This window comes from Vipera ursinii (assembly GCF_947247035.1).
Source record: "Vipera ursinii genome assembly, chromosome: Z".
Taxonomy (NCBI): Eukaryota; Metazoa; Chordata; class Lepidosauria; order Squamata; family Viperidae; genus Vipera; species Vipera ursinii.
In genome coordinates this window covers 23,454,251-23,470,874 of record NC_139517.1, presented here as the reverse complement: position 1 = coordinate 23,470,874, position 16,624 = coordinate 23,454,251, and the positions used below count along the sequence as shown (strand labels likewise).

Genomic DNA, 16,624 nt, shown 5'->3' with positions numbered 1-16,624 from the left:
CAATAACACTTGTTAATTGGAGAGTATTGAATTAATGTTTAGAGATGATTAGATTATACCTTGGTTCCTCATATTTATTAAAATATTCTGAGCAAAAGAGGAATGTAATTGTGTTTTCTTAATGTCTGTGGTGTCAAGTCTTATGCCATTATTTTATAGTCTTGGGCTTAGAGATCTTTGAAATATTTAATGTTTAATAGTTTTTTCTAACACTAATTTCATCAGAAATGGGTGCCTAAAGAAATAAGTTCTTTTTATCAGGTCATAGAAAAACTACTGGAAGTTTGATATGAATACATACATATTCAACTGTGTCAGTGTAACATATTTGATGTTGTTAACACTCTCATATTTTGAGTGACCATCACACTTTTACCTAATGGGGCTTGTGAAGAATGGCTTCAAATCAGACTCTTCAAATCAATGTGACAACATCATTTCAATTAAGAAATCTATATGGTCACCTTGATTAGAACATGAGTGATTTTTTTAATGAGTCCATTTTAAATACTGTCAAGGCCCTTGATTCTAAAAGTATGTTAAAATGAGAAGACATTTCAATTGATTTAAAGAAAATAATTGAAATAAAATTACATGAAGCCATAGTAAATCTTGATACACAGTCAAATCTCAGCTTTTAAACTGAGTGAGGAATGTTTGAACAATCACTGAGGTTGCGAACTCTGGGGAAATTTCTTAGATTACTTGATTAATTTAGAGCGTATTTCTTAGATTACTTGATTAATTTAAAGCATATGATTTAGTGCTGTTGATTTTTATCTCTCTAGTGAAATATTCCTGAAGAATGTAGGCAGATAACACTTTTAATCTATATTTTGTTGGGATTTTAATTGGAACACATAGGTAAGATTTATGAATATTTAAAATAAAAAGGGACAAAAAATACAATTCAAAATATAAATAAGTGAATGACTTACCATCATTATCCACATATATTCTTCCAGATTTCTTTGTTTTTGTATTGTCTTTCTAAAGCCATCAGTGAGATTTTATATTGTATTGAATTTTCATGAGATTTTATCTAATATTTTTTGCCAATTCCCCAAAGATTAAAAAACACCCAACTATCTCCATTGCTACTGTACAAAACTACTGTGCAATGTATTATTTTTTTAAAAAAAATAGCAACAGCTCCTTAAATCATTGCCCAAGTGTCTTTATTATGATAATGAGCAAAGAGAGACACAGGACTAATTTGCAGATTCAGTAATGAAAAATAGATGAGCAACAAATCTGTGTTTTTATGTGATGAAAGTTTAAGCTTTCTTAATTATGTAATATTTTACTTAGAGAACAAGGATGGCATATCATCAACTCCTATCATTTATTTTGGTTTTATAGGGTGGCAAGTCCAAATTCAACATAATTACTGTTACTTAATACTAACCCTAACCCCCTTAAACCAAAACTTCAGCTTCAAGTCGAGCTGCAAGGTGTTCCTTGCAGAATGGAACTGGACACTGGTTCAGCTATATCCATTATTTTCCTTGAAACTTTCCCGTTCATGTGCAGCTGCAGCAAGAATGGGCCAAGCTTAAGCCGTCCAACATCTTTCTAACAGACTTCAAGAATTCCCGAGTAGCAGTCAAGGGAGAGGCCACTTTGGCTGTGAAATTCAAGGGGTTTTGGGGACCCTTAGATGTCATTGTGGTAGAGGGACAGAGAACAAGCCTAATTGAGCTTGATTCGTTTGATGTCTTGGGCATTCAAGTAACCGGGATCCACCAGACACAAGTGGCAAATTTGGCATAACTATGCAAGGAAAACGCAGATGTTTTTGCCACAAGCCTGGGAGAGTACAAGGGCCTTCCAATAGACTTTAAGCTTGATCCTTCCATAACACCCATTATTATTAAGCCCTGTCGAGTACCTTTTGCACTAAAACACAAAATCAATGCAGAGCTGGACAATGGGGGTACTGCAGCCCATAGATTGGGGTGAGTGGGAAACTCCCATTGTCACACCACTTAAGGCCAATGGGGAGGTCAGAATTTGTGCTGATTACAAGTGCACCATTAACCAGGCACTACAGCAGCATGCGTACCCAGTGCCAGTCGTTAGCTACATTTTGGCATCACTGCAAGGTGGTACCATGCTGTTAGATTTGGCACAGGGCTATCAGCAGTTTCCTATGGATGAAGCCACAGTGGCTGCACAAACAATAGTGACACATAGGGGGGCTTTTAAAGTCAAACGCCTTCAATTTGGGGTTAGTGTAGCCCCAGGAATCTTCCAAGGAGTTATGGAGCATATGCTCAAGAGCATTCTGGGGGTCTTCCTCTATTTTGATGATGTGCTCATTGCCAGTGAGTCCACTGTGGTGCTTGAAAGGAGGCTCAAAGCCATCCTTCAATGGTTCTCCACAGTGGGACTCAAGCTTAAGAGGGACAAGTGTAAAATTTGGGTCCCTTCCACTGAGTTCCTGGGATTCTGAATTGATGCTGAAGGCATCCATCCTGCAGAGTCCAAACTGAAGGCAATTCAGCTGGCACCAAGCCCCAGGTCCAAGGGAGAGCTTCAGGCATTCCTGAATTTTTACGATGCATTCTTTCCTAACAGGCCCACAGTGCCAGAGCCCTTACACTGGCTCTTAGACAAAAACACCCTGTGGAAGTGGACCAAGGTTCACAAAAATAGTTTTAAGGCAATAAAGTCACTACTGTCCTCCAATTCAGTGCTTATGCACTTTAATGAAACCTTGCCTGTATGCATTGCGTGTGACGCATCGTCTTATGGGGTGGGGGCTGTACTAAGCCATTTGTCAAATAATGGGACTCAAGTCCCCATTGCCTATTATTCAAGGATGTTGTCCTCAGCTAAGCACAATTATGCTCAGATTGACAAAGAGGCCCTGGCTATTGTGGCCAGAGTGAAGAAATTCCATGATTACTTGTATGGCAGGGAATTCTTGGTCTTTACTGACAACAAGCCATCATTGGGCTTATTTACTACAGATAGGCTGATGCCTCAAATAAGGTTCCCTAGAATGTTAAGGTGGTCCATTTTCATGTCAGCATACACCTCCAGGCTGGTTCACAAACCCGGCAAAGACATGGGGCATGCAGATGGCCTTAGTAGGTTGTCATTGCCACATGTGGAGCCAGCTCCAGCTGCAGCAGCTTGCATCTTGTCAGTTCAGGATTTGCCTGAGTTTCCCCTCCATGCTGGGGATGTGGCTGCAGAAACTGCTGCAGATAAAATTTTAAGTAAAGTTTTGTCATGGATTCACACTGGATGGCTGGAAAATAGCCCAGGACCAGAGTTGCAGAGCTACTTCACACCTAGACACGAGCTTTCAGCTCACAAAGGTTGTATCTTATGGGGGAGCAGGGTTATTGTCCCCAGTTCATTAAGGCACTGTGTGCTTCAGTCTCTGCATGAGGGCCATCTGGGAATAATCCAGCTGAAGACATAGGCAGGAGCTACCTATGGTGGCCAGGGTTAGATAAGGCTATCGAGGCCCAAGTACACGGGTGTTACACGTGTCAACAATCCAGACCGGAAATTCCACATGTTCCTCTCCACTGATGGGAGGAAACTCATACACTGTGGTCAAGGATTCACATTGACTTCACTGGGCCCTTTCAGGGACAGCTGTTTTTGATAGTGGTCGACAACCACTCTAAATGGTTGGAAGTAATTCCTATTTCAACTATGACTACTGCTAGGACCATCCAGGTGCTTAGGAAGGTTTTTGCCACACATGGGGTACCAGATGTTGTGGTCTCAGACAATGGGACCTAGTTCACAGTGGCAGAATTTCAAGCCTTGTTGAGGACTAACCTCCTAAGACATACAACATCAGCTCCTTTTCACCCCTCGAGTAATGGGCAGGCCGAACACATGATGTACATGACAAAAGAGTCACTCAAGCGCATTGTGACCGGGGATTGGCACAATAGGCTGGCTGACTTTTTGCTTTGCCAGCACACTACGCCTTGCACAACAATGGGCAAGAGCCCAACAGAGCTTTGGTGGGGGAGAAGGCTAATCACGAAACTAGACAGGTTGCATCCTGACCGGGTGGCAGCAGACACCACATGCCCAAAGGCTCCAAGGGGGTTGCAAGTGGGTGACAGGGTGTGTGCCTGGAATTATGGGCATGGGAACTTGTGGGTGCAGGGTAAAATTGTCAAAATCTTGGTAACTCTTTCCTACAAGGTGGCTCTGGATGGGGGGGTGAGTCGTTTGCTGCCATATTGATCAGCTGTGGAAGCATTTTGTACAACGGCCACTAATCGAGGACATCACAGCAAGTCCGCAACAAAAGCCGGCAACCGGCAGCTTAACAGAGAAGTTCACATGCTCTGAGAACTCATGCAGTCGGTACAATGGGGAAGTGGTCATAGACGGACACAGTCTGGGAGTGCAACATGGGTCTCCTGATGGGGAAAGTCAACCCTGTAAGGCATATGATGTTAGCCTACAATGTTGGGTTGAAAATATATTAACCATGATGTTATGTCTTTAAGATGTTAATTGACCAATGGGTGTGTAAGTGTTCTCATGGCCATAAGAGGGAGCTAGTAACGTAGCTTCTTTCTCTCTCTGAATTCACTGCTCTCTACTGTTACTGTTTTTGCTCTGTTACCTGAACTGTGTATTGACCTCTGGACTGGTAAGAAGACTTTGTATTTTTGATTGCTACTTGGACTGTTTATTTTTGACTGTGCATTTTTGTTTATACACCACATTAAAGTAAACTACTTGTTGCTTTTACAACTCAGTGTACTCTTGTGTTTACTGTGTGACTCTTGCTGCTCTCAGTACCCTTCCTTGTCTGTGCAACTCTTTGGTAGCACAAGGAGACCTCTGCACAACAAATTCCTTAACACTGGTTATGGGCCCAGGCCTGTACTGAGAGTTAGTACACACAGTATCCTAGATGAGTTTGTGTTAGCTATTTGGTGTAAAATGGCACAAGAACTGTTGTCAGGCATCTCCTGGATAACCTGGTTGGATGGGACAAACTATGTTTCCTGGCCCACGAAATGCTGCTTGCTTTTGCGCAAGGAAGGACTATGGACTGTAGTAAATAACCCACCTGATACTACTGCTTGGGATGTAAATAACGAAGAGGATGCAAAGAAGATAGATGACTTTAAACATAGCAATGAGAAAGCACTTTGCATTATTGGAATAACACTGAATGACCAGCAGCTTGTCCATATTCGTGGTAAGGAGTCTGCTGCTAGGTGTTGGGGTGTTTTGCGAAGGCTTTATGTTCGAGACAGTGTGGGTACACATATACACCTTACACATAAGCTGTTTAGGGCTCGTCTGCAGAAGAATGGAGATATGCTGACCCATTTAAACTACATGAAGACAACTTTTCAAGAGCTTCATGAAAAGGGGCTGATTTTTTCAGAGTTGCATCAGGTCTACATTATTCTGTCATCTTTGGATGAGAGTTATGATGGGTATGTTTCTTCTTTGGAAGTCCTGACCAGAGAGGAACTGACATTGACTAACATTACTGGGAGACTGCTGGAAGAGTCCAGAAGGAGGCGTGACAGAGACCAGCTGAGAGAGACACAGCCACAAGAGGAGCAGCCATTCACCACTGCTTACAGTATCAAGAAATGTTATTCTTGTGGGGCTAGAGGGCATATAGCCAAATCCTGTAGAAAGGGTAGAAAACAGAATGTAAATAGCAGTGGGAAGGCAAAGAAGAGCATTGGTTTGGCTATTTCTGGTGAACCAACATCCAGAAATAATGAATTGTGGGTTGTTGATAGTGGGGCTTCACAATGCATTACTAAAGTGAAAAAGAGGTTTATTAATATGAAAAACAGCAACCAATATGTTTCACTAGCCAACGGTTGGAGAATGAAGGCCTCTGGTGAAGGTAATTCCTATTGTCCATGCATTAATGAACAGTTACCTATGTTATATATACCTAAACTAAGATTCAACCTGTTATCTGTAAGGGAATTGGTTAAAGTTGGGTTTGTGGTAACATTCAGAGGGGAGCAATGCACTATTGAGAGGAATGGAACCTGTGTAACTTCTAATTTGAAAAATGGTTTATTTGTTCTCACAAGTAACCAGGCTAGTACAGTTAAAGCCAACTCTATATGTGAGAACAAGAAGCCACATGATGAATGTATACATTTATTGCATAGGTGGTTAGGGCATATAAACTTTAACTCACTACGTAAAACAGTTGAGTTAGTAGAAGGAATTTAACTGAAGCCATGTAGTAAGTATTTGAATTGCAATGCCTGTAATCAGGAAAAGAGTAAGGCAACTCCTGCAAACAGGTTAGATGGCTTCAAAGCAACTGTTCCTTTGGAAGTTCTGTTTGCAGATTTAATTGGACCCATGAAACCAAGTTTTGGAGGGTCATGTTATATTTTAAGTATCCTTGACCACTACTCTCGATATGGATTTTGTTATCTGCTTAAGTCAAAGGCAGACACTTTCCAACAATTTGCAAACTGGTTGAAATTTGTTGAGAGGAAAACAAAGAGAAAGATTCAGTGCATAATTACTGATAATGGCACTGAATTTACAAACAAGCGCTTTGTTGATATGCTAGAATCACCTGGCATTGAGCATAAATGTTCAGCCCCTTATAGGCCTCAACATAATGCATTTGTTGAGAGACGTGGGCAAACATTACAAGCCATGATGAGAACCATGTTAAAAGATTCTGGCTTAACAGATAGACTGTGGGGGGAGGCAGCAAAATGTGCAAACCATGTTCTGAATATAGTTGTTAATACTTCTACTGGTAAAATACCATACACTATATGGCATGGTAGAAGACCAAACCTTGATTACCTGCACACGTTTGGCACCCCAGCTTGGGTCCACATTCCTGCACAACTCAGGAGTAAAGGCCAACATAGGGCTAGGCAATTATACTTCGTAGGTTACAAAGCTAATCACAGATCCTATCGTTTCTGGGAACAACACACAACTAATGTATATAATAGTGCAAGTGCCAAATTCCTTGAGCACGTTGGTTGGGATAGATTAGAGCAAGAAACTGTTAATACTGATCCTCTAGTGTTTGAGGACTCCTCTGATAATGTAACTAGAAATGATAAGACATCTCCTGTAAATATAAAAGATGAAGAGGAGAGAGGGGAGATTAAAGATGAATCAGAGGAAGTAGAGGAATCAGAAATTCAAAGCCCTGTAATTCCTTGGCGTTCAACGCGCATCAGACGTCCACCTGATCGCTATGAAGCAAATGTAATATGTGAAGTTAGTTTAGAGCCTTCTAACTATGATGAGATAAGGATGTATCCTGAAAAGGAACAGGCATCATGGAAAGCTGCAATGAACAGGGAGTTGAAGTCTTTGCAGGATCTTAAGGTCTATGATAAAGCAAAACTGCCACCTGGTGAGCAAGCTATAGGATGTAAATGGATATATAAAATAAAGAAGGGTGTAGATGAGACTGTAACCCATAAGGCACGTTTGGTTGCACAAGGTTTTGCCCAAACTACTGAGGATTATGATGAGGTGTTTGCACCCAGTCTGAGGGCAACTACTTTAAGAGCAGCTTTAGTATGGGCGGCTAAAAACCAATATATGGTTAACTATGTAGATGTTGAAACTGCATACCTACATGCTCCATTGCAACATACTATTTATTTAAGAATACCACCAAGATTGACCAATGATAGAGACCATGATTGTTGGAAGTTAAGGAAAAGCCTCTATGGATTGAAACAATCAGGCTATGAGTGGAATAAATGTTTAGTTAATGAGTTGAGTGCGATAGGTTTTGTAGCCAGTAATGTTTGTTTGTTTAGAAGAGAACACAACGGAGCATTATCTTTTCTTTTATTATTCACAGATGATATTGCAATAATAAGAAAAACTGAGTTAGAAGCATGAACTATCATTTCAAGATTGCAAAATAAATTCACAATTAGGAATCTTGGAGAAATAAGCCACTATTTGGGGTTAGATATTGTGAAAACGAATAGGGGTTTTAAGGTGTCGCAAGCCAGTAAAATATCTCAGTTATTAAAGAGATACAATATGGAAATGTGTAAACCAGCAAAAACTCAAATGGCTATGGATTTTAAGGACACTAATGTTGAGAGTCCTGTATTTGATAAGACTGTGTACCAATCTTTGATAGGAAGTCTTATGTATCTTAGTAATTGGACTAGACCTGATATTTCTTACTGTGTAAACCAATTGGCTAGGTACAACAATGAACCTACTGTTAGACACTGGCAATCAGCTAAACGAGTATTAAGGTATTTGAATCAGACTATTCACTACTCGTTATATTTAGAGCCAAATCGTGAGTTAATCCTCACTGCATATGCAGATGCGAGTTTTGCCTCTGATACAAGCACTTGTAAATCAACTTCAGGATTGGCTATAATGTTGGGTGATTCTTTAATTGGATGGAAGTCCATTAGACAAAAACACATAAGCCTGTCTACAATGGAGGCTGAATTTTCATGTCTATCAGTGTTATGTACAGAACTGCTAGTGTACAAACAATTATTGTTAGATATGTGTTTAAATGTAAAGGATCCATTTATTGTGTATGAGGACAATCAAGGTGCGATAAAGATGGCAAACAATGCTGCAGTAAAAACAAGATCCAAACATACTGATCTTCATTATTTGAATGTAAGACAATGTGTCAAAGATAAATTAATACAGCTAGAGTATTCTTCATCTGATGTAAAAATTGCAGACCATTTTACGAAGGTGCAAAGTGCTGTGAAACACAATGCTAATTGTGAAATAATGTGCATAAGATTGTAAGGGTTATATATTATTCTACCCAAAGGGGAGAACGTTAGGCATATGGTGTTAGCCTACAATGTTGGGTTGAAAATATATTAACCATGATGTTATGTCTTTAAGATGTTAATTGACCAATGGGTGTGTAAGTGTTCTCATGGCCATAAGAGGGAGCTAGTAACGTAGCTTCTTTCTCTCTCTGAATTCACTGCTCTCTACTGTTACTGTTTTTGCTCTGTTACCTCAACTGTGTATTGACCTCTGGACCGGTAAGAAGACTTTGTATTTTTGATTGCTACTTGGACTGTTTATTTTTGACTGTGCATTTTTGTTTTTACACCACATTAAAGTAAACTACTTGTTGCTTTTACAACTCAGTGTACTCTTGTGTTTACTGTGTGACTCTTGCTGCTCTCAGTACCCTTCCTTGTCTGTGCAACTCTTTGGTAGCACAAGGAGACCTCTGCACAACAAATTCCTTAACAAACCCAAACAAGGCAGCAAATGTGCTGACTCTGCTACTTCATTGGACTTTGGTTTGGGCCGACCTGAAATGGCCAGCCAAAGAGACTCGAGTCAATCTGACTCTCGTGAACTAATGAGTCCTGGTCTACCCAGCCTGCAGGCAAGCTGGTGGACTGGGGGTTTCCTGGATTCCCCAGGTGGTGTGCAAGGTCGCACAGACCACCACCATATCTACAAGACTTTATTCTTTAATAATATTAAAAATGTGTGCACATTCTAGAGGAGAGGGGTGTAATGTATTGGGATTTTACTTGTGCTGTTTTCACGTGTCTGTTTGAATGCTGACTTGTCAGACTTGTCTCCAAGAAGATCATTGGATAATTTAGGGTGGGAATAGGTTCCTTTAAAACTATTGGCCGCCTCCTAGTGGCCAACCATATAATGAATGATCTCAGTTCAAATCCAAGACAAACCATTCCATATCACAGTAGTCCAGGTCTATGCCCCAACCACCAGTGCTGAAGAGGATGAAATTGACTGGTTCAATGAAGCCCTAAACCACCTTATAGAACTAACACCAAAAAATGATGCCCTTATCATTATGGGGGATTGGAATGTGAAAGTAGGAAGCCAGAAGTTAACTGGAATAACAGGAAACTTTGACCTTGGAGTACAATATGAAGCAGGGCACAGTTTGATAGAATTTTGTCAAGAGAATACAATGTTCATAGCAAACACTCTTTTCCAACAAGCCAAGAGACGGCTCTTCACATGGACATCACCAGATGGTCGACACAGAAATCAGATTGACTATGTGCTCTGCAGCCAAAAATGGAGAAGCTCTATACCAGACATTTAAAACACAAGGCCCGGGGGCCAGATCCGGTCTGCGAAGTGGTTTCATGTGGCCCGCGAAGCCATGCTGGAAACAGTGAGGGAATGGCCCCCACTGCCTTAGCCCTGGCCCAGACACCTTCCTTCTGCCAGAGACCCTCAGATCTGTCCCACTCCTGCCCGGGCCCCCATAGGCACCCTTGGTGTGAATGATGTAGAGCTGGCCATGCCCACCCAGTAGGCCACACCCACCCTGGCCATACCCACCCAGCCCCCTGAGGGCAACCGCAATGCTGATGCGGCCCTCAGTGAAATTGAGTTTGACACCCCTGCTCTCTACAGTCAGTAAAAACAAGACCAGGAGCTGACTGTGGCTCAGACCATGAACTTCTCATTGCAAAGTTTAGGCTTAAATTGAAGAAAGTAGGGAAAAGCACTAGGCCACTCAGGTATGAATTAAATCATATCCCTGTTGAATATACAGTAGAGGTAACAAATAGATTTAAGGAATTAGACCTGATAGACTGCCTGAAGAACTATGGACAGAGGTTCGCAACATTGTACAAGACGTAGCAACTAAAATCATCCCAAAGAAAAAGAAATGCAAGAAAGCAAAATGGTTGTTTGAGGAAGCTTTGCAAATAGCTGAGGAAAGGAGGGAAGTGAAGGGCAAGGGAGAAAAAGAAAGATATTCCCAATTGAATGCAGAATTCCAGAGAATAGCTAGAAGATATAAGAATCTCTTCTTAAATGAACAGTGCAAAGAAATAAAAGAAAACAATAGAATAGGGAGGACTAGAGATCTGTTCAAGAAAATTAGAGAGATGAAGGAAACGTTTTGTTCAAAAATGGGCATGATAAAGGACCAAAATGGCAGGGACCTAAGAGAGGCAGAAGAGATTAAGAAGAGGTGGCAAAATTATGCAGAAGAGCTATACAAGAATGAACTTAACGTCCCTGATAACCATGATGAGTTGGTCACTGACCTTGAGCCAGATATCCTAGAATGTGAAGTGAAGTGGGCCTTAGAAAAGCTGAGCAACAACAAAGCTAGTGGAGGTGATAATATTCAAGCTGAACTATTCAAATCTTAAAAGATAATGCACTAAAAGTGCTACACTCTATTTGCCAGCAAATTTGGAAAATTCAACGGTGGCCACAGGATTGAAAAGGTCAGTTCACATTCCAATTCCAAAGAAAGGCAATGCCAAAGAATGTTCAAACTATCGCACCATTGCACTCATTGCACATACTAGTAAAGTTATGCTTAAAATCATACAAGCTAGACTCCAGCAGTATGTGGATCGAGAACTACCAGAAGTACAGGCAGGATTTCAAAGAGGCAGAGGAACCAGATATCAAATTGCCAACATATGCTGAATCATGGAGAAAGCTAGAGAGTTCCAGAAAAACATCTACTTCTGCTTCATTGACTATGCTAAAGCCTTTGATTGTGTGGATCACAACAAACTGTGGCAAGTTCTTAAAGAGATGGGAGTACCAGACCATCTTATTTGTCTCTTGAGAAACCTATATGCAGGTCAAGAAACAACAGTGAGAACTGGACATGGAACCACTGATTGTTCAAAATTGGGAAAGGAGTCCAGCAAGGCTGTATACTCTTGCTCTGCCTGTTTAACTTATATGCAGAGCACATCATGAGAAAGGCATGGCTAGATGAATCAAAAGTTCGAATTAAGATTGGCAGGAGAAATATCAACAACTTAAGATATTCAGATGAAACCACTCTAATGGTAGAAAGTGAAGACGAACTAAAGAACCTATTGTTGCAGGTGAAGAAGGAGAGTGCAAAAGTGGGCTTAAAACATAACATTAAGAAAACCAAGATCTTGGCATCCAGCCCTCTCAATTCCTGGCAAATAGATGGGAAAGAAATGGAGGTAGTGACAGATTTTGTTTTCCTGGGCTCCAAGATCACCGGAGATGGGGACTGCAGCCAAGAAATTAAAAGACGCTTGCTCCTGGGGAAGAAAGCTATGGCAAATCTAGGCAGCACACTAAAAAGCAGAGACATCACCCTGCTAATAAAAGTGTGTATAGTCAAGGCTATGGTCTTCCCAGTTGCAATGTATGGCAGTGAAAGTTGGACCATAAGAAAGGCTGAGCACCAAAGAATTGAGGCCTTTGAACTATGGTGTTGGAGAAGACTCCTGCGAGTCCCTTGGACTGTAAGGCGATCAAACCAGTCAGTCTTAGAGGAGATCAGGGTCTTTAGAAGGCCAGATCCTGAAGTTTAAACTCAAATACTTTGGCCACGTAATGAGAAGGAAGGACTCACTGGAGAAGAGCCTAATGCTGGGAAAGACTGAGGGCAAGTGAAGAAGGGGATGACAGAGAATGAGCAGTAAGCGTGAGCTTAAATGGACTCCAGAAAATGGTAGATGACAGGAAGGCCTGGAGGATCTTTGTGCATGGGGTCACGATGGGTCAGACACAACTTCGCAACTAACAACAACAACAAGAAGAAAATTCTGAATTATCTCTTACAAATCTTCTTTAACCACAGCACCTTGTAGAACATGTTGCATTATATCTGAGTGATGGTACACAGAGAAAAGCTCCTCTGCTTGATCTTCTCAAGCAGGAGATTATGGGCAATCCTATGTACCTTATGTTGGAAAAGCCCAAGTAAGAAGTGACTAAAATCTTTCATTTCAGGAAGTGTTGTAACTGGAGCAACTGGTGGAGCAGTGTGGGATATGTTGAGTTCTGCATAGCTCATGATAACACATCACTTACAAGCAAAATATATTTACTTTTCTTTGTCTTTACATAATTATGGGCATTTGGGAGCAATGAAAAGTGGCGGCAATACAAATATTAATATATTTAGAATTTTACAGAGATTTCTATTTATTTTTAATATGATAAACTTAATTCTATACATTTAAGGAATGAAGGAATGAAATAAAGATCTCAATGTTTTGTGAAAACTGTAACACTTTTCTTTATTTACTGTTTAATTTTGTTTATTTCATGTTTTAAAACCCTAAAATTCTTTTCAGGGGAATGATTGTGATACAGTAAGAAAAATGATCCTAAAATTCAGTGGGAACCTCATCATTATTATTTCAGGGATGATGATGATGATGATGATGATGATGATGATTGTGATGGTAATGATTCTATAAGATTGTTTCCTATTTTTCCTCACTTTGGAATGGAAGTCTTGTGTGGAATTGTTCTTCTTTTAGATTATAATTTGGCTACGTTCGTAGCACAAACTCATCAGAAATTATCCTGCCATGTTTTTTCACATCACCTTAAAGAGCTAGAATGATGGTAGCACACAGATTCTTCTAACCTATTTAATATCTTAATATTTAGTTTCTGATATGTATATATCAGAATATCTTATAGGCTATATGATTTCTGAATATATTGTTTCCATGAGGAACATGGGTTCCTCAATTAACTTTTTTTAAAAATCAAAGAGCTAATATCTACTTGTATTTGTTTTAAATGTTTATAGAGCATAAAGAGATATAGAGCTGAAACTCCTAAAAAGAGATTGAAAACAAGATGATTATTTTCATTACAATAAAAAACAAACCATGATAAATTTATACAAAATTGAAACATTTACAATTGTTTATATACAGTTTTGTGCATTTGAATATTAAGCAACATTGAATATAAAACTAGTAGTCATTGCCACCAAAATCAATCAAATCTTTATTATGGTTATTATGGACAAGTTATGAGAAAACCCAACTCTCTGGGGAAAGCTATAATTAATAATAATAATAATAATAATAATAATAATAATAATAATAATAATAATAATAAAGTTAAAAGGGACAACTTTGCGACAAGAAAATTGAAACTGTCTCACATTTAATATGTGAGTGCAGCAAAATCGTGCAAACTGATTACAAAGTAGACGTGACTGAATTGCTAAACTAATCCACTGGGCACTGTGTAAAAAATACAACTTGCCTGTGTCCGAAAAGTCATCGGAACATAGGGTGGAAAAAGTTGTCGAGAATGAGAGAGTGAAGATCTTGTGGGACTTCCAAATACTGACAGATCGCCATTTGGAACACAACATGCCAGATATCACAGTCATAGAGAACCAAAGCGTACAGTTGATTGATTTTGCTGTACCAGGAGATGCCAGAGTCGAAGAAAAAGAACTGGAAAAAAAATATGAAATACCGCAACCTGACCATTGAAACTGCACGGTTATGGATGAAATGTGTGATATCCATTGTCATCGGGGCACTGGGAACTATGTCCAAAAACTTTGCAAAATACATCAAGAAATTGCAGCTTCCTGCAATAACTCCAGCAAAGCTACAAAAAACTGCACTACTCGGAACATCTTACATTTTAAGGAGATACCTGGTTGATACCTAGGATGCTGGCAGCAACCTGTGTCAATCATTAAGTGCCAGTAAATTTGAGTGTTCAGTTGACTGAGTTTCATGTTTAATGAATAAAAGTTTTATAATAATAATAATAATAATAATAATAATAATAATAATAATAATAATAACAACAACAACAACAACAACAACAACAACAACAATAATAATAATAATAATAATAATAATAATAATAACAATAACAATGATGATGATGATGTTGAAAGGGACCTTGGAGGTCATCTAGCCATCTAGTGTTGGTAAAGGTGGGTGGGGAGGAAGAAGAGGATGAGCCTCAGCAAGGTGGATGGATTTTGGAATACTTGAAACACCAGGTTAGGGATAAATCATCATAGAGAAAAGCTATCTTTATGGATTCTAGTAGTTGAAAAAAGATTTAATGGCAAATAATAAATCAATCAGTTTTGCTGAAAAACAGCAGCTAGCTCATCCTCCAAAATTGAGATCAGAATTGAGAAAAGAGCCAAGGAAGCAACAAAAAATATATAAATTTCCCATTTATTATGGGAAATGTGCTAGACCAGGGCTTACAAGATCTAAATGCAGAACTTGAAGGAAACTGTTCATATGAGATGGGGAAATGAAAGAAAGTATTGACAAGTCACTTTCAAAATTATTGCCAAGAGAACTGTAGAGAATGGTCCCATACTCACCAGCGGTCAGTTTTATCTCAATGGACCATAGCATCATCAGTCTTAACTTATATGTGATTAACCTTATAATCAATAAAATAAACTTTCTAACTGAAGCTAAGTGTCTGCAATCAGCAGGTGGTTCTGCATGTTTTACATCAAATGTATATATTTCTCTTTTCTGTTAAATTACAAAAATAGTTACACAAATCACACTTCTTTAAAATGAAATGACCTCTGACCAAAAAGTCTTGAAAGAGCAACTTTGATTTCCTTGTTTCTCATGCTGTATATTAAAGGATTCATCATGGGTGGAATAATGGAATACATTATTGTAATTATGAAATCAAGATGGGATGGATGGTCAGATATGTGTCTCAGATAAGCAAAGGAACCAGTAAACATAAATATGGAGAAAACAGTGAGGTGTGGTAGGCAAGTGGAGAAGGCCTTTTTCCTCCCTTGTACAGAAGGGATTCTGAGAACAGCAGCCAGAATCAGCACATATGTAGAAATAATGAAGACAAAACAACCAAATGTTAATAAAACACTGAACACTACAACTCCAATTTCAGTTATATAGGAATCAGAGCAAGTAATCTTTAGTAGATATGGGATTTCACAATAGAATTGGTTGATAATATTAGAGCAGAAAGGAGTAGTAAACATTTCAACAGTGTGCAATGCAGCATTCAGAAGGCAAGCAGTCCAAACACTTCCAATCATTTTGGCACAAGCTTTCCTGTTCATTATTATTTCATATTGCAAAGGATTGCAAATAGCAACATAACGATCATATGCCATAACGGTAAGAAGGGCAACATCTGAGGCAAAGAAGAATAGAATCAAGAAGACTTGAACAAGACAACCAGCATATGAAATCTTCCTTATATTTGTAACAGAATTGAAAACAGCTTTGGGAACAATGACAGAAACAGAACCAATGTCTTGCACAGCTAAATTCATCAGGAAGAAATACATGGGGGTATGTAGGTGGTGATCAGAAATAACAGCAATGATGATGACAAAGTTCCCTGTTACTGTCATTATGTACAGTATTAGTAATAAAGTTATGTACATAGTCTCTTGTTCCCAAATTGTTGAAAATTCCAAAAGGAGAAACCCTGATGTGTTATTATCCATTTTTCATCATGACTTTCCTAAAAGAAAATAGACAACTATTAAAGATTCAGGACAGTTTAGAGAGATTTTAAGAGTAACTAAAAAATCATCAGTGAACACATTAACATTTCAACTATTCAAGTTAAATAGTTTCATCATTCAATTATTCTATTGCTAAGCACATTTAATTTGTGCTTAGATTGTAAGCCGCCCTGAGTCTTCGGAGAAGGGTGGGATATAAATGAGATTAAAATAAAAATAAAAAAATAAAAATTATCTTGTTTTACAAGTCAGTTATGTCATTGTTAAAGGTAAAAGGTAAAGGTTCCCCCGCACATGTGTGCTAGTTGTTTCAACTCTAGGGGCCAGTGCTCATCTCCCTTTCAAAGCCGAAGAGCCAGTGCTTGTCCGAGG

General features: G+C 39.1%; 2 protein-coding genes across 2 annotated transcripts in view; one reads left to right on the top strand and one right to left on the bottom strand.

The window, feature by feature from the left end:
* The window catches only part of LOC310649192 (olfactory receptor 14A16-like), a gene marked incomplete at its 3' end in the record, with an annotated part of 233,675 nt that overhangs the window by 201,223 nt on the left and 15,828 nt on the right, over positions 1–16,624 (top strand). The gene's annotated exons all lie outside the window — the stretch shown is intronic.
* LOC310649193 (olfactory receptor 14I1-like) lies at positions 15,299–16,594 on the bottom strand (the record flags this gene model as incomplete). The annotated part of the gene is made up of 1 exon (XM_083377499.1): positions 15,299–16,594. Exon 1 carries the CDS (start codon positions 16,229–16,231, stop codon positions 15,299–15,301), a length of 933 nt encoding a protein of 310 aa, XP_083233625.1. The 5' UTR covers positions 16,232–16,594.